This window comes from Procambarus clarkii, chromosome 80 (genome assembly GCF_040958095.1).
Source record: "Procambarus clarkii isolate CNS0578487 chromosome 80, FALCON_Pclarkii_2.0, whole genome shotgun sequence".
NCBI lineage: Eukaryota > Metazoa > Arthropoda > Malacostraca > Decapoda > Cambaridae > Procambarus > Procambarus clarkii.
This window is the reverse complement of record NC_091229.1, coordinates 20,636,141-20,659,376: the sequence shown is the minus strand read 5'-3', so window position 1 is coordinate 20,659,376 and position 23,236 is coordinate 20,636,141. Positions and strand designations below refer to the sequence as shown.

The following is a 23,236-nucleotide window of genomic DNA, read 5'->3' as shown; positions in this document are numbered from 1 at the left end:
ATAAGCTGAAACCTAGCATGGAGAGTACAGTCATCTGTATCTGTTTGGTCCACGCTACAGTACACTCAGGCCAGACATGTCAAACTGAGGGTCCCCCGAGGGCCACATGGGTCACATTTGTGTTGTCATGAGGGCCACACACCATAACTAATTGAAGTCATTTAATAAAAATTATTGCAGAATAAACTTAGAAACATACAATATGCATACAAATGGTTTAGCGGCTAGCCTCATTCATGACTGCAAAATAATGAGGTAGTTTAAAACAAAAAAATATACGGCAATATAGACTTCTATGCAACAGCAACAAACACATTGTACATAAATACAACAGGTCAAAGTGAACATTTATTTACGACTATTCAATCCTATTTAGTGTTTTGTCCTGAGGCTTGACATCTCTTTTGGCATAATTTTTGCTGTTTTCTTGAGATGATTTCGGGGCTTTAGTGTCCCCGCGGCCCGGTCCTCGACCAGGCCTCCACCCCCAGGAAGCATCACAATTACGGGCTCGAATATCTTCTTGAGGTTATCTTGAGATGATTTCGGGGCTTTAGTGTCCCCGCGGCCCGGTCCTCGACCAGGCCTCCACCCCCAGGAAGCAGCCCGTGACAGCTGACTAACACCCAGGTACCTATTTTACTGCTAGGTAACAGGGACATAGGGTGAAAGAAACTCTGCCCATTGTTTCTCGCCGGCGCCTGGAATCGAACCCAGGACCACAGGATCACAAATCCAGCGTGCTGTCCGCTCGGCCGACCGGCTCCCCCATGTCTGGCTGAAATGTCTGTGTAGTTCCCACGTTGATTAGAAATGACAAGGTAAGGTAAAGTAAGGTGATTGTCAGGAGAAAGTGCTAAGCCAATAAAGCCATATAGGACTGGTAAGGGATCCGAGAAGACAAGTTACAGCCCCTCTCCTGTGTCAGGTAAGTCCACCACGGGCTCACCATAGCCCGTGCTACTTGGAACTTGTTCCGAGTAGCTGAATCTATAACAACAACAAAATAGCCAACAGTACAATTTCCACAGTCAAGAATGTAGCACTCGGCTCGGCGTATGCAGTTCTAATCGATCCCAAGACGCTACAGCTTCGACACAGAACAGACAGCATAGGACCGCATCCCACATAGAGCTCCGCGACTCCGGCCACACTCGGCTCTCTGCTCCGCTCGTAGAGCAGTGTCGTAGACGTCTCAACGTCTACGACACTGCTGTATCCAAGACTATTAAATAAATGATACACTAAATACTGTGTATCTACTACACAACGTAACATAATCATACGTGACACTCCTGCCTCTACCTTTACATTTGCTGCATATTATCGCTTACTACTCACATCTACCATTCCTTCCTCCTTGTTTCAAATAAATAGTAATTTTGTTGGGGACAAACAGCCTGTATATATATATATTATATATATGTTACGTTTATGTCGAGGTTCCCCCCCCCAAGGTCAAACCCTCCCTAAGGATGCAACCCTACAACAGTGAACTCCTTGGTATCTATTTAATGCTTGGTAAACAAAAGTATTAGGTGATAGGAAGTGTACCCAACCATTTCTGTCTCGCCCGGGATTCCAGATTTTGATTGGAGAACGAACCCAACTGTACCTCTGAGAGCCAATAGCCTCTATAGAAATCTACGCCCAGTTGATTGACGGTTTAGAGGCGGGACCAAAGAGCTGAAGTTCAACCCCCTCAAACACAACTTGGTCAATACTCCGCTATCTTAGGAAGTCCTGCCACGCCTCTCTAATCCTCTAATGATGGGGCCAGCCCATCACCCTCTATCTGCCACCCATTAGCTCCAGTCCTCACCCCCTGTTCAAGCCGAGGCCGGGAGGCATGCCACCCCTCAACTCCCCCCCCCACCAACACCCTCAAACAGAAAAGCGAGGGAGCCACTTCCCTCCCTCTTCCTGTCCTTCCCCTCCCCCCTCGCCCCTCCAGCAGGACTAGGGAGGCTCCCAACCATCGCGAACAATGCCGGGGACGCACCAGTGACTTCCCAACGCCCACGCTGCATGGTGGCAGGGAGGGAGCGTCGGTGAGTACAACAACCTTACAGTCGCTTCACATTTCCTTTGTCCTCCTCCCTGGCGTGGATGGGATGACTGGCTCCTCCACAACACTGCAGAAAAGGGGATAGGGACGGTGTACATTCTCGCTGTCCCTTAGAACGTGTTCCCTCAATGCTGTGTGATTCAGCCAGTCTGTTGTTTTGTGGGGTAGTTGGAGTGTGTTCGCCGTGCGTCGCTTTCGGTCGTACACGACCAGATTACCATTTAAAACATATACTACAAGCACCTTCTGTGGTTGATCAATAAATCACTGAACTATATGCTTAACAGGTCTCTACAGAGGACAGAAAAAAATGTATATATGCAGTTTGCATTGTAAAAGTGTGGTCACGTCTGTGGTAGGAAATAATAGATTAAAAAAAAGTCTCTGCCGCTCTGATGGGCTATTTACTACAAAAGTGCTTGTGTCATACATATAACTTTTTTTTCTAAGTGTGTGGGATCCCGGCAGTACAGTTTGATTCGTTTTCGACGCACAGTTAAACGATAATTCCGGGCTTGAATCCCGGGTTGGACAGATATCCTTTCACCTAATGCCTCTGTTCACTTAGCAGTGAGTAGGTACTCAGGAGTTAAATCAGCTTGTTGTGTGGTTGCATCCTGAACAGGGTCTGTAATTCGGCCTTGCGATAAACATTTATGAATACACTCTGGCTTCCTGTCCCACGACACAGTGAATTATTATTATTATTATTATTATAAATCATTCAATGTTGTTATGACAGTGGCGCTTCCAAATAATTCTATATTAGGGTAGACCCCTAACTTTACGTACTGTGTACTCGTTCAATACTTTGAACGTACTTTGGTTCGTTCAATATTCGTACTCAAACTCGTACTTTGAAGGAATTATATTAAAAACTGGTTATGTAGAAATCTCAGTTATGCTTGGAATAATTTTTATTTAAATATTACTTTTAGGTATAGCGTAGGCTTTAAATTTAAACTAATTACGAATCATCACGTGGGCGGTACTGGAAAGTTGACATACTCGCAAATACGATTCAATTTTTAGTTTAGTAAATTTTAAAATTACAAAATTTGGCAAGTGCGTCAGCAGACAGTATTTGTACATAATAGATCCTATGTACAGTATAAATGGAAAATTCTCATTCGAGAAGCCCGTTAAGAAGCCGTGTTATAGTTAGTGTTAGCATGGGTCCACCTCCCTTATAGTGACATCGTAAAGGAGAAAATGCCAATTTATTATCATTATCATCATCATAGCGTGGACGTTGTACTCGCACGGTATGTTATGCTTTACCGATTTAGTTTCTTGTTTAAAATAGTGAAAGCTTCAAGGTCACAGTGATCAAGGGTCATATAGTCATACTCTGGTCAAGTAACAAACTGGTCTGTGGTCATGGTCACAAACTGGTCGTTGAATTATGACCAAGTTGTCACAAATATTCACAGTCAAGGTCATAATTAAACGGTCAGAATGTTAAATATTAGAGGGGGGTCAAAATCCCGAACTTGTCAGATCACGGCAGCCCTGGATTAAAAAAATAAATCATTAAGCACAGCTTGTAATCATGTGAGTATCGAGAAGAAATTAAACGGCCTCCACAAAGTTTTTTTCCAGTCCGGGATTTACATTGGACCATAATGCCGTGTTGTGGCTGAAGTAAAGCCCATGAAATGGCGACCCCATGATACATTAAACAAATATTAATATTAGTATATTTATAGTAAGCTATGTATCTTCAAAGCAAGAAAGCAATGGCATAATTGGTATTTTGTTTCATATAAATAATGATATTTTATAATGTCCTCTATAGGTCTGAATGGGGCCCCTGGGTCACAATTACACATTAGTAAAGTATAGATCTCAGACTTGTTAGACATCAATTAAGGTCACAAATTTAGCCAGTTGAGGTCATTACTGTATCTTAGTCTCTACGAGCCTCACTCCATATCGGGGTGAGGCTATGCACCCCATACCCATCTTGTGGGCGGTAGTGGAAAGGGTTACAGAGGCACGTAATGGGCTCAGGGACTGGGGTTCAGTCCCTGAGCCCATTATGTGCCTCTGTAACCCTTTCCACTACCGCCCACAAGATGGGTATGGGGTGCATAATAAATGAACTAAACTAAAAACTATCGGGGTGAGAATAGCTTGAGTTACCTCATTCCTTTGTGTGTATTTATACCTCAATAAACTTATTTAAATTTCAATTCAATTCACTCCATATCTTCATCTTGACCTGTGTTTATACGTGTTGGAAGACACGTGGTGGTACACACCGAGATCTGCAGTGCACAAGGTTCGAACAGCAGCTCTCTAGATTATAGAGTACGTGTTGCTCGATTATATTGATTATCTAATATAATCAGTTAATGCAATTACTTTCATTTCTCATGGTTTCATTTTATTTCCTTTTAGTAACTGTTTATTGACTTTGCCTCCAAACTCTAATTGTGGCTCGCTCCACTTACGTACAACTCTAGCACTGAAGCAGTGTTTCTGTCGTGGGTCTTGTAGTACAGTGGTTTTCGTTCTTGACTCACAATCTGGAATTCCAGCTTCGATCTCCGGGCAAGACAAAAATGGTTGTGCTTTTTTTCCCACCTAGCAGTAAATAGTTAGGCAACGGTTGTGGGTTGCATCCTGGGAAAGGTTAGAAGTTTGACCTAGACCAGGGGGGTGGTGGGGCTGTGGGCCCCGAATACAAGCCTAAAATATTTCCCTGAGGACCACTAATATTAGTGGCCTCGACGAGGGCAGGAAGATGGTGGCTTGTCAAAGGTCCCCTCCATTTGCCCAGATGCTCTTTTCTAGTTATCTTTTAAAGCTCGCAGAGATTTGGCGTTTATGGCTTCAGTAGGTAGGCGGTTCCACGGGTTTACAATTCTATGGGTGAAAAAGCATCAATTGTTTTCTGTCTTACATTGTGGCTTGTTGAGCTTAAACACACACACGTGTGTGATGTGTGTGTCTCTCTAACATAGATGGGATTACAAATAAAACAAGTAAACTCGGAGAATGGGCACTAGAAGAAAACCCAGACATAATAGCACTCGCAGAAACAAAGCTAACAAAAACCATAACAAATGCAATGTTTCCACAGGACTACTATGAAGTGAGGAAAGAGAGAGAAGGGAGAGGAGGAGGTGGTGTAGCTTTGCTGATAAGAAAAGGTTGGAGTTTTGAAGAGATAGTTAATCAGAGCTGTGAAGGTTTCAGTGACTACATATCAGGCACCATAGCAACTGGAGGACAGAAAATTATAGTAGTAGTCATATATAACTCTTCCACTAAACGACAGAAGACCCAAACAGGAATATGATAGAAACAACATGGCCACCATCAATATAATAAGGAGCAGCTTCTGTGGCTAGCAGGAATGGATCCAGACTACTAATCATGGGAGATTTCAACCACAGGAAGATAGATTGAGAGAACAGAGACCCACGTGGAGGACCAGACACATGGAGACAGGCTCCAGTATGTTTCTGTGAATAATTCAATTTCTCCCACCCTACCCATCAACATTGGTGTTCCTCAGGTATAGCATACTTGGCCCTCTCCTCTTTCTCATCTACATTAATGACCTTCCAAATGCCTCCCAACACCTCAAACCAATTCTATTTGCTGACGACACAACCTTCATTTATTCCAGTCCTGACCCCCTTGCTCTAAATGCCACAGTAAATACTGAGCTAAATAAAGTCCATCTTTGGCTAACTGCCAACAAACTCACCCTTAACACTGACAAAACTTTCTATATTCTGTTTGGCAATAAATCCTCTAATCAAATAAATCTCAAAATAAACAATACCCAAATTTGTAACAAATTAGATGGCAAATTCCTTGGCATTCTCATTGACCACAAGCTGAATTTCCAGGGACACATTCTAAATATATCAAAAAAAGTTTCAAAAACTGTTGGCATTCTTTCTAAGATCAGATATTATGTACCCCGCCCTGCCCTGGTGACTCTCTATTACTCCCTTATCTATCCATATCTCAACTATGGTATTAGTGCTTGGGGCTCTACTACCCAAAATCATTTACGTCCTCTAATTACTCAACACAAAGCTGCTATTAGGACAATATCCAACTCTGGCCCCAGACATCACTCGGTACCCCTACTCAAATCTCTGAATATGTTAGACATTAAGTCACTGCACATTCTCTCATGTGTATTATACATATATAAAATGCTAAACTGTAATGCCAATCCTGACCTCAAAAGCTTCATAGAAGGTTGTAACAGAACCCATGAGCACCACACCAGAAATAAATACAGTTTTGATATTCCTAGAGTACGACTTAATCAAACTAGAAATGCTCTTCAAATCAAGGGACCCAGATTGTGGAATGACCTTCCCAACCATGTTAAAGACTGTACCTCTCTCAACCAGTTTAAGATAAAAACGAAGCTATACCTAATAAATTCCCTGTAACCTACCTTACCCCTCTATTGTCAACCAATGTCTGTTTTTTTTAAAGAGCGCTATTTGTCGACAGAATTGTATTTGTCCTGCTTTTTCAGCTATGTTTTCATTCCATGTTTTCATTTTGCTCTTTATGCTCAATTAGTATTAAGCTTTAGTCATTTAAGTTTTTCATGCCTGAAACGCTTTGCGTAATAGTGGCTTTAGGCATTGTATGTACTAGCCCTATCTATAAATCCATCACTCTTTGTAAAATCTCTTGTATGTATGTACCTTACCTAAATAATCATTTGAATTTGAGAGCTAAGTTGCTGGACGTGGCAACAAGAAACTTTCTAAGTTAACACGTCAAGGGACCGACAAGAATGAGAGGAGAGGACGAACCAGCCATGCTTGATCCTGATATTTACCCTAAATGAGTCGGATATAAGGGAAGTTAAGTTGGAAGCCCCTCTGGGAATGAGTGATCATAGTGTATTGAGCTTTGAGTACCTGGTTGAGCTAGGAATTATCTCCCCCAAAAAAGAACTGGGAAACAAAGGGCTGGCGTACCGAAAGGGAAACTATGAGGAGATGAATAAATTCCTAAGGGATATACCATGGGACACAACTCGGAACTAAGTCCGTACAAGACATGATGGACTATGCCACCAAAAAGCAAGACTGTCAAAAATAATCCCAGGGGGATTGTTTACCACCTTTAATTAGTCATAATTTTTCTCATTGTAGCTAAGCAAGAGACCATCACAATGAAGGTTGTGGGAGCCGTGCTGGTATTATTGGCGTGGTTGAGTGTGGCTGCATCTGCTCCCAGAAGTGAACATCACGGTCAGTTCTTACTTGTCCATTCTAATAACTATTTAAGTTTATTATCCAAGTTTTCAAAAGGATTGAAGCAACTGAAGAGGATTTATACTTAGTATTGAATGAACATTTGTACTTACTTTTTGTGACAAAGCCTGTTAATAGTTGATTGCATTTCTATATGAAGTCATACTGGCTCAGTGCTTTTTCCTTGTAATTACCTTACCTTACAGAATCTAATACAGTATTAACTTGATCAGAGTTTTTCAAGCTTGCGTATGGAACATAACTGTACTGTACAGAATATAACATATCCTTGTATTATTAATCGGAATCTTTCCTATTGTAGAATCACCTAGAGAAACCCCTCATGTTGATTTCCTTGAGGATGCTCTTGGTGAATGGCTAGCTAAATTTGACACCTACACATTCATGGTAAAAGAGGATGTTGACAGCAGCAACAATATGAAGAATACTGAGGATGAGGACGATATTCTTCCTGAAGAAGAGATAGAAAGTGATAGAGAGATACTTACAGATGATGAGCAGCCATCATTTGCACCCATATCTGTGTCACTGGATGAAAAAGGTCTTCTGAACCCCAACGTAGATTACCAAGGTGAACAACTTAATGTTTGATAAATAAAATAATTTTATAAAGCAAAAACAAACAATTCAGACTGGGTTTCATAGATAATTTTTTTACAGTGATCAAAGTGTCCTATATTAGATATGGTTGTAATATCCTATATTACAACCATAGCCAGATTCTCTTTGATACCACTGCATGTTGACCATGTGATGACGTCTCTCAGATCTTGCAGATTCGTAGAATGATTTGCCATTACAGTATTTTCTTCCTCAACTCTATCCCCTCAGTGTTGGTGGAGTCGTTGGTGGCTGAAGAGGGTTCTGTATTACTCACCCTCAGCAAGTATGACAACAAGTCTTCTTGTGGAGTTGGGGGATTTTCTAAAGAATCCAAACTAAACTTTACCAAGAACCATATGGAAATTGAACATCAGGTAGAAACTTCTGATGAAACTATCATTGCATTTGCAATTGAATCAGAGGTATGTAACCAAGTTCCAGTATGTACATGCATTTGTCAAATATATACAGTATAGTGTATATATTTATTATATTCGAACCTATGCCGTCCAGGATTACTCCTAATTGTACACAGTACCGTGACCACCGCACCAATGATTGTCTGTCATAGACTATCATCCCTAGGCGTCAGACCATAAATATACTGTAGTGTGAAAATGAACTTTGATGAGTTAATTTTTAAACTTATCTTGACAGTGAAGAAAAAAAATAGTCCATTTGTTTTATTAATTAGCAAAATTAGGTATACACAGTAATGTGCTGCTACCCTATTCTATATGAGATATTACACAGTGTAGATCAAGAACTAGCTATAAGTTTAACTATTATTCCCATCTCACAGGATGGTTAGTCATACATGGAATCAGGGGAAAAAATACCAGCCTCAATACAAAAACAAATCAGCTATGACTAAAAAATTCAGGTAAGAACATAAAATGTAAGGCTGATCTGTTACCCTTCACTAGCAAAATCTGGGTACAGCACAAGAATATCTTCCAATATTCCTGAGTGTATGAAGTAATTACAGTGCTCAAAGTACCTCATACCATTAGGTTTGAGGTCACTTATAACAGGGCATTCACAGATATAGTGTTGGAGATTATGTCCCAGCTCTTGTTCACATAATTTACAATTGGAATGTTCCCCATTGGGGAATTACTCGATGCTGTATTGGAATACGCTTGTTTTAATTAGAGGCCAGTCATACACTGTGTTGTGTATTCTATGACACCCTCTAATATATGGGCTCTGAATTTAACACTTGTTTACCAGGTGAGTCTTTGATTACCAAATATAATTCTGAAGTTTTTTTTATCAGTAATATTTTCAAATATAAACATTATTTGATGTTATGCACACCTACCTGAATATATATGTACCATTTTTCACATTTTCAACACTGGGAGCACTTGCTCTGAAATCAGCCTTTTCTCATGAGTTAAAAATTGCCAGATATGAAGTGGTTTTGCCTAATTTCCAGTAAAAAAGTGAAATTATTCAATATGCAAACAAAAACACAAGTTCTTCGGAAAATATTTATGTAGTAAGTTTTAGATCAGCTAGATTGTGATTGGCATATTGGTTTGTAAACTCCAGGCAACAATTCCCTTTAATGACTAGGTAGTCATTAGGAAAGCCTAGCACTTGGAAGAGCTACAGGATTTGAGCGCTCAAAATAAGCAAGACATGGGTTGACATTTAGGGGGTAAGGTAGGTTACATGGAGTTAATTAGGTAGTACTTGGTTTACTTTTAAACTGGTTGAGAGAGGTACAGCCTTTGACATGATTTGGGAGGTAATTCCACATTCTGGGTCCCTTGATTTGTAGAGAAATAAAATGACAATTATTACATGATGGATGGAACAGCATAACTGTAACAGAGAAACAGTAATTTTCCAGATTAAACAAAAGGAATACAATATTTTGTTAAATTTGTTATGTGGCAGATAACAGTAGCAGTACAGGTTTAGTAATTAATGTTCACTAACAGCAAAACATACATTGATATTTAGGAAGTAAGGTATATTACATAGAGTTCATTAAGTATTTCTTAGTTTCTCCTTTAAACTGGTTGACAGAAGGACAGTCTTTGATGTGATTAGGGAAGTCATTCCACATTTTGGAACCTTTAATTTGCAGCGCTGTTCTGCTTTGGTTAAGTCACACTATTGGAATATCAAATAGATACTTGTTTCTAGTGTGGTGCCCTTGGGTTCTGTTGCAGCCCTTTAGGAAGTGCTTAAGGTCAGGCGTAGCATTACAGTTTAATGTTTTATATAAATAGAGCACACTTGAAAGGATGTGTAGTGACTTAATATCAAACATATTCAAAGATTTAAGGGGCCCTGAGTGGTGTCTGGGGCTTGAGTTTCTTATTATTCTAATTGTTGGTTTGTGTTTAGGAATTAGAGGATGTAGATAATGTTAGGTAGAACCCCAAGCACAGATATATAGGCGAGATAAGGATAGATGAGTGAGCAATAAAGTACTTCCAAGGCAGAGCAAAGTACATAATACCTGATTTTACAAAGAATGCCAACTGTTTTATTAATTTTTATTTTATATAATTAGCATATGGCACTGGAAATTCACTTTTCAAATAATTACAACACCATTTCTCTTATATGAATAGGTTGATTACTATCTGTATGATGTGCAGTATTATTATATAAAAATTTGTACATTTTTTGAGCAGGGTGCTTCCAGTTTCCCTGGTGTTAGTTCTTCCTGGGATCAAATTAGTGATGATTTCTGGTGGGTGCAAGGGCGGTTGATGGGCGGAGGCATTTTGGCTCTCACCTTCACGCCTCCAGAGTGTGGCTGTCTCATTCTGAGGTAAGTGCTGAATTGGCTTCTTCTTGCACTGATAGACTATTACCAAGGTGAAAAAGCAGCTACACTGTATATATATTATTAGCTGTGAGGTCTTCACTTAGAATTGATCCTATTGCATGCATTTTACTCTACTTATAAATGCATGAATACATGGTAAAGTGGTAAACAAGGTACAATTAGCGTTTAACTTATCCTGTATTTTTGAAAAAATGGTAGGTGATGATAGAAGGAAGAGAGAAAGTGGGTAGTGATACAAGGAAGATGGGAATAAAGATGCCAGGAATAGAGCAGTATGCATCAAGGACAGGAAATATCCAACAGGGTAAATACAACAACATAGGAATAAATGAGAGAGAGGGAATAGTAATACAGTCCCATCATAAATGAGTTCAAATAAACAATGTATGTAAACTAGAAAGTGACCAAATAAAGGCATTAGATGGAAGCAATAAAGGAGAAAGAGCACAACTTACAGGTCCTCACAGCCGAGTAAACAGTGCTCTGGGGGGGCATAGTCCTAAGGGCCTGGGTTCAAGTCCAGGCTTGTTGTTGAGGCAGAAACAAATGGGTAGAGTTTCTTTCACCAGATGCTGCTACTCACCTAGCAGTAAATAGGTATCAGCGAGTTAGACAGCTGCTACAGGCTGCATCCTGGGGATGTGTGTTTTGGGGGAGAGAAATATGTAGTAGATATGATAGAGGATTTATATGTCGAGAGTCAGTACATTAGACAACCGACAGTTAGATAGGTGTGGTCCAAGAGCTAATAGCTCAATCCTTCAGGCATAAATAGTAAATACAAATAGTAAATATAGTGTTGAAGTGATCAAGAGGTTTCAGAATAAAGTGAAGAAACTAGGAAATTTAAAATAATTACAAGGGACACAACAGGGAAAACAGGGCGCTGAAGAGGAACTTAGGATTCTAAAGATAAGATCTAAATAAGAGATAGAGACAAAAGAGCAAATTTATGAAGAGCAGAAAAAGAATAGAGAGAAGGAAGCAACCAAAGGAAACTAGGAAGACTGTAATTACCTAAGTGCAGTTACAGGATGAGAACTATGCCCATAGTGTCCCGTCTCACCAGCACTCTTTGTCATATAATGCTTTGAAATTACTAACAGTTTTGGTCTCTACCACCTTCTCACTTAACTTGTTCCAACTGTCTACCACTCTGTTTACAAAAGTGAATTTTCTTATATTTCTCTGGCAACTTTGTTTCGTTAGTTTAAATCTATGACCTCTTGTTCTTGAAGTTCCGGGTCTCAGGAATTCTTCCCTATCAATTTTATCGATTCCTGTTACTATTTTGTACGTAGAATGAAAACTCTACACCCCAGAAGTGACTCAAACCCAGACCGCCAGGAGCACAATGCAACTGATGTACATGGTACCTTAACCACTCGACCATCAGTGACCGTACAAATGCATTGCTTTAGTGATGTATTTATGAGAAAGTATTTAGGCAGTGTAGTGGGCTCAAACTCACGTCCCTGGACTTTCCAGACACATGCATTACCCACTGAGCCTTGATGAGCTTCAAGTAGTACTGTGATAGTAGCATGGTGTCTGTGCAGTTGGTTTACAAGCAAAAGGTTCAAAAGTTTGTTTCCGGTGCAGGACAGAGACGGTTGGGGCTGTTTTCTTATGCCTGATGCCTCTATTTACTTAGCAAATACCGGTAGGTACCCAGGAGTTCTCACGGAACTATTGAAGGTCAGTTGGCCAAGGGAGACCTTAATAAACCTAACATAATTTATGTTCCCCCAACAATGGAAAACCAAATCAAAATACAAAGTAAAACTGTAATATAATAATGTATTTAAAAGTGTGTGTGTAATAGTGAATGCAAACATTATATTGTATAATATTCACAGGTTTTTACTCATCAACTTTTAAACTCTCTTACAGCACCTACTATGCCCTTCCTGTGGGGAAACTAACACTGGTGGTGGGTCCTCAGGCATACCCTACAGAGCTCCAGGCACTAGTGTGTGTAGACCCTTCATCCACATACCAGGCAAGTCTCGGGTGTTTTTACATCTCTGCCAATTTACTTTTGGCTAATATTGTGAACTGTCAACTTAATTTAGGGGATTAGAAGTGAAAAGTATGTTGACTAAACTCAGGTACATATAGGTCTTAAACAAAATTTTCACGTTAACCATTGACTAACACAAGGTAAAATAACTTCTTAGTAAGTTGAGATAAAAAATTAAAATTTGGTACTACTGACCTGTAGGCCAAAAAAAAAGGAATCTTAGAAGTTAAGATATAATAAACAACATGAAATAGATATATGGTTCTCGTGTGATGTCTGTGAGTTCTGATGCACTTCTGCAAGAAGCATTTGGGGTCAGGATTGGTACTGCACTTGTGGGTTTTGAAGATACTGTATAGAGCACACGTGAGAATATGTGTAGTGCCTCTCTCAGCCTTTTTAATGAGCTGTGTTCTCTTCACAGCATTCATTACTGCAGGTCAAGTGCTATATATTCGTAATGGCTTGGTGCTTTCTCCAGATGATTCCATTCCATTCCATTACCGCAGGTTCCCCTTTATTGTGGCTGCTTGTGAAAGTTTTGAAAAATCATTTGTTAATTTATTTTTAATTTGCACGAGTACTAACTTTGCAACTCAGTCTTACTTTAATTTATTTTTTGAAACCTGCTATTGTATACATAAACTAAACTATGAAATATTAACTGAATTTTTATTAAACTATTTAACCATTAATGAAATATTAATATTTTGTAATTTACAGGCTGGATAAAAAATTAATATACATTTTCACTCAAAACACCCATTGCTATGTAATTAAGCCTAATTTTTAATTTTACTCTTGGCATCTGATGTATCCACTTTTTTCTGTGGAATTTTGGTATCCATGGTATTGGAGAAAACATTTAATAAACTTAATTCAAGAGCTAAGTGATAACTGAGAATATTTGTCTTTTGCCTATAAATAGGATTCTAATGAGGACAATGAGGAAGATGAGGAACATGAGGAACATGAGGAACATGAGGAAGATGAGGAACATGATACAGATGAAAGTGAAAATACAATTGCAGATAATGATCAGGTATTTGTTAATAATTAAGTTGCAGCTATGGAATTTAAAGTAGCCAAATAATCATGTTTCCTCAATAGTCAGTTATCAAATAGTGTGTTACAATTGTTATTGCCATATATATAAACTTATTATTATTTATAAATTAATTGCCCAAGCACTTGGACTGAACGGTCGAGCAACAGTCTCACTTCTTGCAAGTCGGCATTCAGTCTATGGCCGTCCAAGTGGTTGGACACCATTCCTTCCCTCCATCCTATCCCAAATCTTTATCCTCATCCCTTCCTAATGCTACGGTATAGTCATAATGGCTTTGCATGTTCTCCTGATACAGTACAGTAATTGCATTAACTTCTAAATTAATTATGGGGTGTTTGTATTTTCATTATTTATTTTATATTAAAGTATTTTAGATTGTCTCTTGCAACTCAAAACCACAGTTTGGATTTTGTAGCTGTAACCAAGCATTTTCTGTGCTTATACTTTTAGAATTGTTAATGCCTACTCTAATAATAGTTTAGTGGTAAAGCAGATATATTAACATGGTTTAAATTTATATAAATAACCCTAAATATGTAAGATTTAAAACTGTTTCATACTAATATTAAATAACTTTTTGAAAGGCTTGACATACACTTCACCAATATCCACATATAAAAAACAGTGATAGGAATTGACGCATCTGACAAGGAGGAATTTTTTAAACCTGCAACTTCAATAACAAGTGGTTATAGATTCAAGATAAGGAAACAAAGGTTTCGAAAATACAGTATACAAAAATTCTCTTTGCAGAGTTGTAGACAGTTGGAACAATCTGAGGTGATAGATGCCAAAACCATCATTAGTTTCATTGCATCATATGATAAAGATTATAAGGAAAGCCAGATACCATGAGTGTAGCTCATATTCTGTAACTACACATCGGCAGTTGCATATAGGTAATGTCAGTTCACAAAAATAAAAAATACTGTAAATCAATAGAATACCTTGGAAGAAATAGCATACTAATGTACAGGCAGTATACTTTCGAACTGGAAAGCCCTGTGTAATACATCAACCACCAACCAGGATGTCTGGTCAGAGTTCAAACAGCAGGGATGTTGATTCTCAGAATCATCGACAAGTGAGCTTCTCTGATAGAGCAGAGAAGCTTAGAGAATAAGGGAATGGAACAACATATGGCACATATCATTGAATGTGGCTAGATTCCATGTAACGGAATGTGGGATAGGGAAAACTTATAAGTTCAGTTAAAAGATGCTGACGAACTTGGAGGATCATATCAAAGGTATTGTGAGAGGAGCCTATGCTATGCTTAGGAATTTCAGAATTTCTTTTAAATTCATGGATGGAAAATACTTAAGAAATTGTTCACAACATTTATGAGACTGACATTAGAATATGCAACAGCTGTGTAATGTCCATATCTCAAGAAGCATATCAATAATCTAGAAAATGTGGAAAAACATATTACTAAATGGCTTCCAAACAGGGCCATCTTAACAGCATTGTAGGCCCTGCGCAAAGCAATGCACTGGAAGCCCCTTTCTCAGATGATGGGCACTGGGGGTGCCCCTCCTCAGATGATGGGCACTGGGGTCTGCTACTCAGATGATGGGCATTGGGACTCCTACCCAGATGATGGGCCCTGCCTGTCCACGAATGTTCAGGATTACCCACAAATAGTTATATGGAGAAATACTAAAGAAAATTGTTCACTACTTTTTTAGACCAAAGCTGGAATATGCAGCGGTTGTATGGTGTCCATATCTTAAGAAGCAAATCAACAAACTGGAAAAGGTGCAAAGACATGCCACTAAGTGGCTCCCAGAACTGAAGGACAAGAGCTACGAGGAGAGGTTAGAGGCATTAAGTATGCAAAAACTAGAAGATAGAAGAAAAAGAGGTGATATGATCACTACGTACAAAATAGTAACAGGAATCGATAAAATTGATAAGGAAGAATTCCTGAGACTCAGAACTTCAAGAACAAGAGGACAAAGATTTAAACTAATGAAACAAAGCTTCCGGAAAAATATAAGAAAGTTCACTTTTGTAAACAGAGTGGCAGACGGTTGGAACAAGTTAGGTGAGAAGGTGGTGGAGGCCAAAACCATCAGTAATTTCAAAGCGTTATATGACAAAGAGTGTTGGGAAGACGGGACACCACGAGCGTAGCTCTCATCCTGTAACTACACTTAGGTAATTACACCGAGGTAATTACACAAATTAATTATTGAAAAGGGAATTTAAGCCTAGGCTTTTCCAGTGGAAAGTTGACTAATTATCCACTGCTAAGATATCTCCCCATGAACAATATGGCAGCAAGGGGCTCCTACAACTGTAGTGCCCTGTGCAACTGCCCAGTGTGCCCATACTTTAAGACAGCACTGCTGCTAAGCCTGATCGACAAGCAAGAGCTACGAGGAAAAAAATGGAGGCATTAAATATGCTAAATCTAAGATGGATGGAAGGAAAAGAGGTGATATGATCATCACATACAAAATTGTTACAGGAATCAATAATTTGACAAGTAGAAATTTTTGAATACAATACGTATTGCACTTTTTAAGAATGAAAGCCCATAGATTTAAACCTGAAAACAAAGGTCTAAAAAAATATATGGAAATATATTGACCAGACCACACACTAGAAGGTGAAGGGATGACGATGTTTCAGTCCATCCTGGACCATTCTCAAGTCGATTGTGAGACACAATCTACCTGAGAATGGTCCAGGACGGACCGAAACGTCGTCGTCCCTTCACCTTCTAGTGTGTGGTCTGGTCAACATACTTCAGCCACGTTATTGTGACTCATCACCTGCATATAAAAATATATTTTTGTGAACAAATTTGTGGATAATTAGAACAATTTGAATGATAGGGTGATGGATGCTAAAAAACAAAAATATGACATTTTGAAGCTTTCGATGGTTTTTAGCATTAGCATATATATTTTAAGGTTGATTGGACACCGTGAACATAACTATCATTGTACAAATACGTAATGGTTTTTCATTATCAGGAAAAGGAATCCTGTTAGGCTTATAGAGGTCCCCTTAGGTCAACTCCTGACCTCCAGAATGCAACCCAAAACAATTGCCTAATTCTCGGCTTACATTTTACTGTTAAGTGAGCAAGAGGCGTCAGGTAAAAGGAAACTAATGATATATTGAAATGTTTCCATCAATTTATTTGACTTTTAGAACCCTCTATTGATTGCAGAGGAAACACTTTAAACATAATTTTAAGTTTAAAACAAACCTTCAGGATCCGGGTGGTACAGTTGGGTTCATGATTGACGCACGATTGAGAATTCCGGGTTCGTGTCCCAGGCGGAACAGAAATGGTTGAGCAATTTCCTTTCATCTAATGCCTCTGTTCACCTAGCAGTGAGTAGGTACTCCTGAGTTAGTCAGCTTGTTGCGGGGTTGCATCCTGGACTGGGTCAGTAATTCAGCCTTTGGGGGGAACTAGATAAAAGCCAAGCATGTATGAATACACTCTGGCTTCTTGGGCCTCCAACACAGTGAATTATTATTATTATTATTATAATATTGTGCGTCCAGTAGTACAAGAGAACACACACTATAAATACGATACTCACATGTTCTTCAACAACAAAAAATCTTTGGTATATTGTACAGTATTTAGATATTGACCTTGATTCTCTCCACAGCAAATATGTAATTGATTTAAAATTTGCCCTAATAAATAACATTATCAAGTGTTACCTAATCAGTATTGGGGTCTCCAGGCAGATGAACAAGACACCAGTTTAAGCAGTTGGGTGAGAGAAAATGGAAATGAGGATGAAGATGTATGTATGAATAGCATTTTTTTTATTAGCATTCTGTTTTTTTGCGGAGAGCCTCTTTGGCTCCCCGGAGCTATACCAGGCTGATGTGTATATATTAAACCTTGGCAACAGTCACTCAATCTAGTTCTAGGCCTACCATGGACCACAGGCCAGAACCTGGCCCCCTCAGAGAGGCACGAGGAGTAATCGCCTATAAATACCCCCATGTAGTTGGAAGCAGTCTATATCTATTTATTTATTTATTTATAGACAAGAAGGTACATTGGGTTTTGTACATTGTACATTGGTACATTTTACCACATTACATCTGTTTAACAGCTTGCATGCACCACCAAGCAATGCAATGATAACTTTGTAGATCACTTCCCCGGTGATTAATTACTAATTAACTACTTGAATTATTTATTTTAAAAATTCTACAAACTTAATGTCATAATATATTATGGAAAAATGTTAATAATTTTGTATTTATTATTGACAATATTTACATAAGTTTTGTTAATTAAAAAAATGCAAATTGGGTGCTTGTCAACTTTTACAATGGATTGATAGATGGATTTAATCAGTAATTGAGTTTATTTAGTTTTAAAAATATATTAGTGAAATATAGCAGTGATATGGAATTGGAACCAAACATGGAGAAGTTTAGCATGAGAGTGAAACAGTTAATGAACTATATATTTTTTATCATGAAATAAATTGTTTGAACATAAGTCAAGTACAGTAATTACAAAATGCTTAAATAACATAGAAGTTTTCAGTAGCATTGGTCACCAAATGGTCACCAAAGCATGGTCACCAAATACAGTAGATAGACTAAAAGTGACATACAATTTTCAATTGTTACAATTACCATAAGAAAGTTTTGATATATATTCTTCCTGATGAATAAATTTTCAATCCTGGAAGTAGACTTTTCTTTCATTTACTTGACAGAGTGTGTCAGGCAAGGCAAAGCTAGGAAAGCGGCATAAAAATCAAAAGGCCAAGCAAGAGGAAAGACGTTTAAGGGTAGAACGGAGGCAAGCAAACCGTCAAAGGATTCGGCAAGCCAGCAGGTGTTTATATATTCTCTAAGTCATTTTTATACATTTATGTTTCATCCTTAGATGTATTTGCACAACAGTTTAAGAAAAAACTCGGAAAGGGTTACTATGTCTCATTTCAATATTATATTCATATATATATTGTGTGTTCATTGAGGCTTTAATCTTTCATCCTTATTCTCTGACCGCTTAATCCTATTATTCTAAGCTAAATCTATACCTGCTTCTGGGTAATTCTTTACCTGGGGATATGTGGTCATATTCAGCTGTTGACCTATACCCTCCCTTTGTTTCTCCTAGTCAGTCTGGTGTTGACAACGGCTGTAAAGTGGCCGAAACATTCATCTTCCTTTCCAATTTCTTTGTGGATTTTCTGCATAAATAGTAATATGTATTATCGGTGTTGACCAAACCACACACTAGAAGATGGACCGAAATGTCATCGTTTTTTCGTCTTCTAGTGTGTGGTTTGGTCAACATTCTTCAGCCACATTATTGTAACTCTTCTTCTGCACATGTATTATCAGTGTTAAGGGTAAGTTTGTTAGTTGTAACCCACATACAGTATACACTTTTTAGTTCAGTGTTTATTGCATCATTTAAGGTGTTTGGTTTTGAAGATAAGTAGATGAAAATTGTCATTAACAAATAATACAGGCAGTCCTTAGTTTGTATAAAAAATACAGTCCTACAATTGCCATGCAAATCAAAAGTTAAAGTGCAGTATAACATATAGAAAATATAGGGTTAGGCTCCAAAGAAAACACAAGAAAACATCAGTTCTAATAATAACATTTAATTCTGCTCTTTCTAGCCTTTATGGGGTCTTGCAGTACAGTTGGCTTCATTCTCAACTAGCAATCAGGGATCCTGGGTTCGATTCCTGGGTAGGACAAACAGTTGGACACAACTCCTTTCAACTAATGTGTGTGTTCGTCTAGCAGTAAAGTGATACTGGAAGTTAGGCAACTATTGTGTGGTTACATACTGGGGAGAACATCAATACAAGCTTGAAGTATATATGAGCAGCTTTCCTGTCCCCAACAAAGCAAATTACAATATTACTTATTAAAGACCAGGAAAATTAAATGAAGTCGAGAATGTATGGGATTCACAATGATGAACAAATTTAACCCTAAAAGTGTACACAATCTTTTTTAGATAAATATATTTACCTGAGGGCCATTAACACTCAAGTAGCCTCGATGAAGACAGGAAGCCGGCAGCTCATGAAAGGTTCCCCTATTTACTCTGATGATTTTTTATACTGTACATTTATTTATATTAACAGATAAAGTACGGTGCATTATTTATCTGTATACAGTATATATTTGTACAATTATCTTTTATGATTATGTTTAAAACACAACTAAAAATGTCATACAATTGAAAGAAAGTTAAAATTTCACTTTTTAGTAGACGAAAAATTCGTCAGCAGCTGCGGCGGGAGAAACGCATAAATGATAGGGAGAACCGCAAAAGAAACCGATTAAACAGGTAAGACCTATTCCAATAAGTTGTATGATATAACCATTGTGCCAATATAGATATGTATTCAAAGATACTAAAACAAAATCAAAACAAATTAGAACTATAGTTTTTGCATAAAATATATACATGCATTACTAAGGTACTATGTATGCTTGCTTTACTAAGGTACTATGTATGCTTGCTTTACTAAGGTACTATATATGCTTTACTAAGGTACTATGTATGCTTGCTTTACTAAGGTACTATGTATGCTTGCTTTACTAAGGTACTATGTATGCTTGCTTTACTAAGGTACTATGTATGCTTGCTTTACTAAGGTACTATGTATGCATGCTTTACTAAAGTAGTAGCTTTGGGTGCTCTACCATTCTTAATAAGAGTGCTGTACTACTTTAATATTGCTACACCTGCCTTAACATTGGTGTACCTGCCTTAATAGTACTGTACCTTACTAATGCTGTACCTGCATCAATAGAGGCCTGTACCTGCATTAATAGATGGCTGTACCTTCTTTACTACAGTATTTGAAAATTCAAGATCTTTGCCCCATGGCCTGTAGGCCTACAGTATATTCATTATTCACAGTTTAATGACAAGATCTTTCATGGTGGTGGTGTCTGGCTAATACATGTATGTAGTTTGATGTGAAAATATTGTTTAAATTGAATTTAGCGTAACTATTAACAAGTATTGAACAAAGTTATGAAAGTTGAAGACAAGACATCTCTTCATAAATAATTGAGTTCTTATCAAAGTGCCTTATCATTCTTATCAAGTTAAATAATCATTTGAAAGATTTTAGTTTAATGCACACAATATTGCATTTGGGTTTATGTATCGTGTCACAACTCTTATATTTTCTTACATGTGTTCTTGTTTTTTTCTCTGGTCATTCCTTATTTGTTATTGAATTTATGACTAAGATAATTTAATATATTCCCAATCATTTTTGTAATTTAACCTTTTAACTTCAACAATCAGTGAAATTTTTTCTTTTAGACAACATGGTCGACTTGCAAAGAATAATTGGAAGAAGTTCCCAAAGCACCGGAGAAACAAAAATCGCCAGAACCACCTCAATAGTAAGTCATCATAGTAGCTGTTTAGACTGAAAGAGTATTTAATGCCAATTACTCCTTGGCTAAAACATTAAATTAGTCATTATACAATGGGGCTTGTCTCCAGATCACTTTGATGAGCACATAAACATAAATCTACTGTAGTATATAGTCTTTGATGAATCAAATGCACTTTTTCATCCCTAGAGCACCATCATCCTTTAATATTTTTATATAGTGTAAGTTGTTGAATGTTTTCTCAGATAAGTTGTGATTTATGTTAATGAAATCTTGTCTGTTACATCTCCAGCCACTTACTTGAAAAAATTAAAGTTGATCCTTTCATCAAATATATGATGTGATGAGGATAAATTGGTGTTCTGATGTTCTTCTATATGATAAATCGTCTGAGTAATTTGGGCACTATCATGCCTGACATTTAAAGGTTGAGTGCATCTGAAAATACTGTTATTAATATCAGCAGTATAATAATAATAATAATAATAATAATAATAATTTTTATTTAGGCAAAGGTACATACATAAAGAGATTTTACAAAGTTTGTTGGCTTTATAGATAAGAGCTAGTACATACAATGCCTAAAGCCACTATTACGCAAAGCGTTTCGGGCAGGCAAAGCGTTTCGGGTTAATGTGTCTACCATACAGTAGTAGTAGTATAAAGCTCACCAAACTCTTGGAATAATCAAGTGTACTTTTGACTATAAGGAAAAGAAGGTAATGGTTCAACTGTATAAATCACTGGTGCGCTCCCATTTGATTACTGTATCCAAGCATGGAGATCTAATTTTCAGAATAACATAGCTGCTCTGGAGAAGGTGCAACACTGGGCAACAAAAGTCATTCCAGAACTAAGTCATCTCTCGTATCAGGAATACTTGAAGGCCACAGTGCTAACAACACTGCAAACCAGCCATGACAAGGTAGATTTCATTGAAACTTTTAAAATACTGAACAAGTTAGAGGATGTTGATCCGGATATTTTCCTCAGAAGGTCAGATGTAACACAAACAAGGAGCAACGGTTTCAAGCTCAACAAGCCAAAGTGTAGGACTGAGAGAATTATCAGGGGAAAGCACCAAGCCATTACGACTACAGTATATAGCACTTGGAGGGGGTCAGGATTTAGGATGGGACGGGGGAAAGGAATGGTGCCTAACCACTCGGTTACGATTGAACTCTAACTTACATGAAGTAAGACTGTCGCTTCATGCAGACCCACACGGATATTACCCCATGGAACCTCCCACCTGCCGAAGCTGTAACTGTCAAAACTACGCTGTTTCAAAATACTGTATTGTATAATGTACTACTGATACCTGATTTTTACCTGAGGGCCACTAACCCTAGTGGCCTCAACGAGAACAGGAAGCTGGTGGCTTGCCAAAGGTCCCCCCATTTGCCTTGATGATCTTTTCCAGGTATACAGTATGACGAGTTAATCATTATGGACAAGTTCATTGAGGTAAATAATGACATTGACATGACCTCTCATGATATGTATGGATGCTCTTTCTCACACACATTTTCATATTTCTATATAATTTTGGGATAATGCAGTAATGATAAAGATTTTTAAAGATTTTAAGGATAAACAGGTTGCTGTTGAACACAGTAGTTGAAGCAGTAAATGAAATATAGTACTACAGTGGCCCCTCCGTTTACAAATTTAATCCATTCCTAGAGACGTTTCGTAACCCGAAAATTCGCAACCCAAAACAAATTTTCCCATTAGAAGTAATGTAAATTGAATTAACCTGTTCCACACTCTCAAAAATATTAACTTCAAAATATCAAAATACATTTCATGCCTAATTCACATAAATATTTAGTACTATAGCATGTAAAAGTTATAGATTACCTTTATTGACGACTCTTGTTGGTGTATGGAAGACAGTGAGGAGTGGGGGAGGAGGAGAGCTGTTAGTGTTTGGAAAGGGGGAAACAACCATTATAACATCAGGTAGTGATGACTTCTCTGGGGTACACTC

The 23,236-nt window shown here is 38.0% G+C and overlaps 1 protein-coding gene across 5 annotated transcripts in view; it reads left to right on the top strand.

The window, feature by feature from the left end:
* Positions 1 to 1,899: 1,899 nt before the first annotated feature.
* The window catches only part of LOC123746200 (glutamic acid-rich protein), a 32,016-nt gene continuing 10,679 nt past the window's right edge, over positions 1,900 to 23,236 (top strand). The window contains exons 1-11 of one of the 5 annotated variants that reach the window (XM_069314885.1): positions 1,900 to 2,051; positions 7,216 to 7,314; positions 7,640 to 7,909; positions 8,170 to 8,363; positions 10,599 to 10,738; positions 12,650 to 12,758; positions 13,708 to 13,821; positions 17,568 to 17,630; positions 18,567 to 18,688; positions 20,093 to 20,173; positions 21,167 to 21,249. In XM_069314885.1, the coding sequence (XP_069170986.1) occupies positions 7,236 to 7,314; positions 7,640 to 7,909; positions 8,170 to 8,363; positions 10,599 to 10,738; positions 12,650 to 12,758; positions 13,708 to 13,821; positions 17,568 to 17,630; positions 18,567 to 18,688; positions 20,093 to 20,173; positions 21,167 to 21,249 (1,255 nt within the window). In that variant the 5' untranslated portion in view covers positions 1,900 to 2,051; positions 7,216 to 7,235. Of the gene's footprint in view, positions 2,052 to 4,885; positions 4,914 to 5,168; positions 5,534 to 7,215; positions 7,315 to 7,639; positions 7,910 to 8,169; positions 8,364 to 10,598; positions 10,739 to 12,649; positions 12,759 to 13,707; positions 13,822 to 17,567; positions 17,631 to 18,566; positions 18,689 to 20,092; positions 20,174 to 21,166; positions 21,250 to 23,236 lie in introns of those variants that run through there. The other 4 variants (XM_069314884.1, XM_069314883.1, XM_069314886.1 and 1 more) reach the window with 4 other exon arrangements.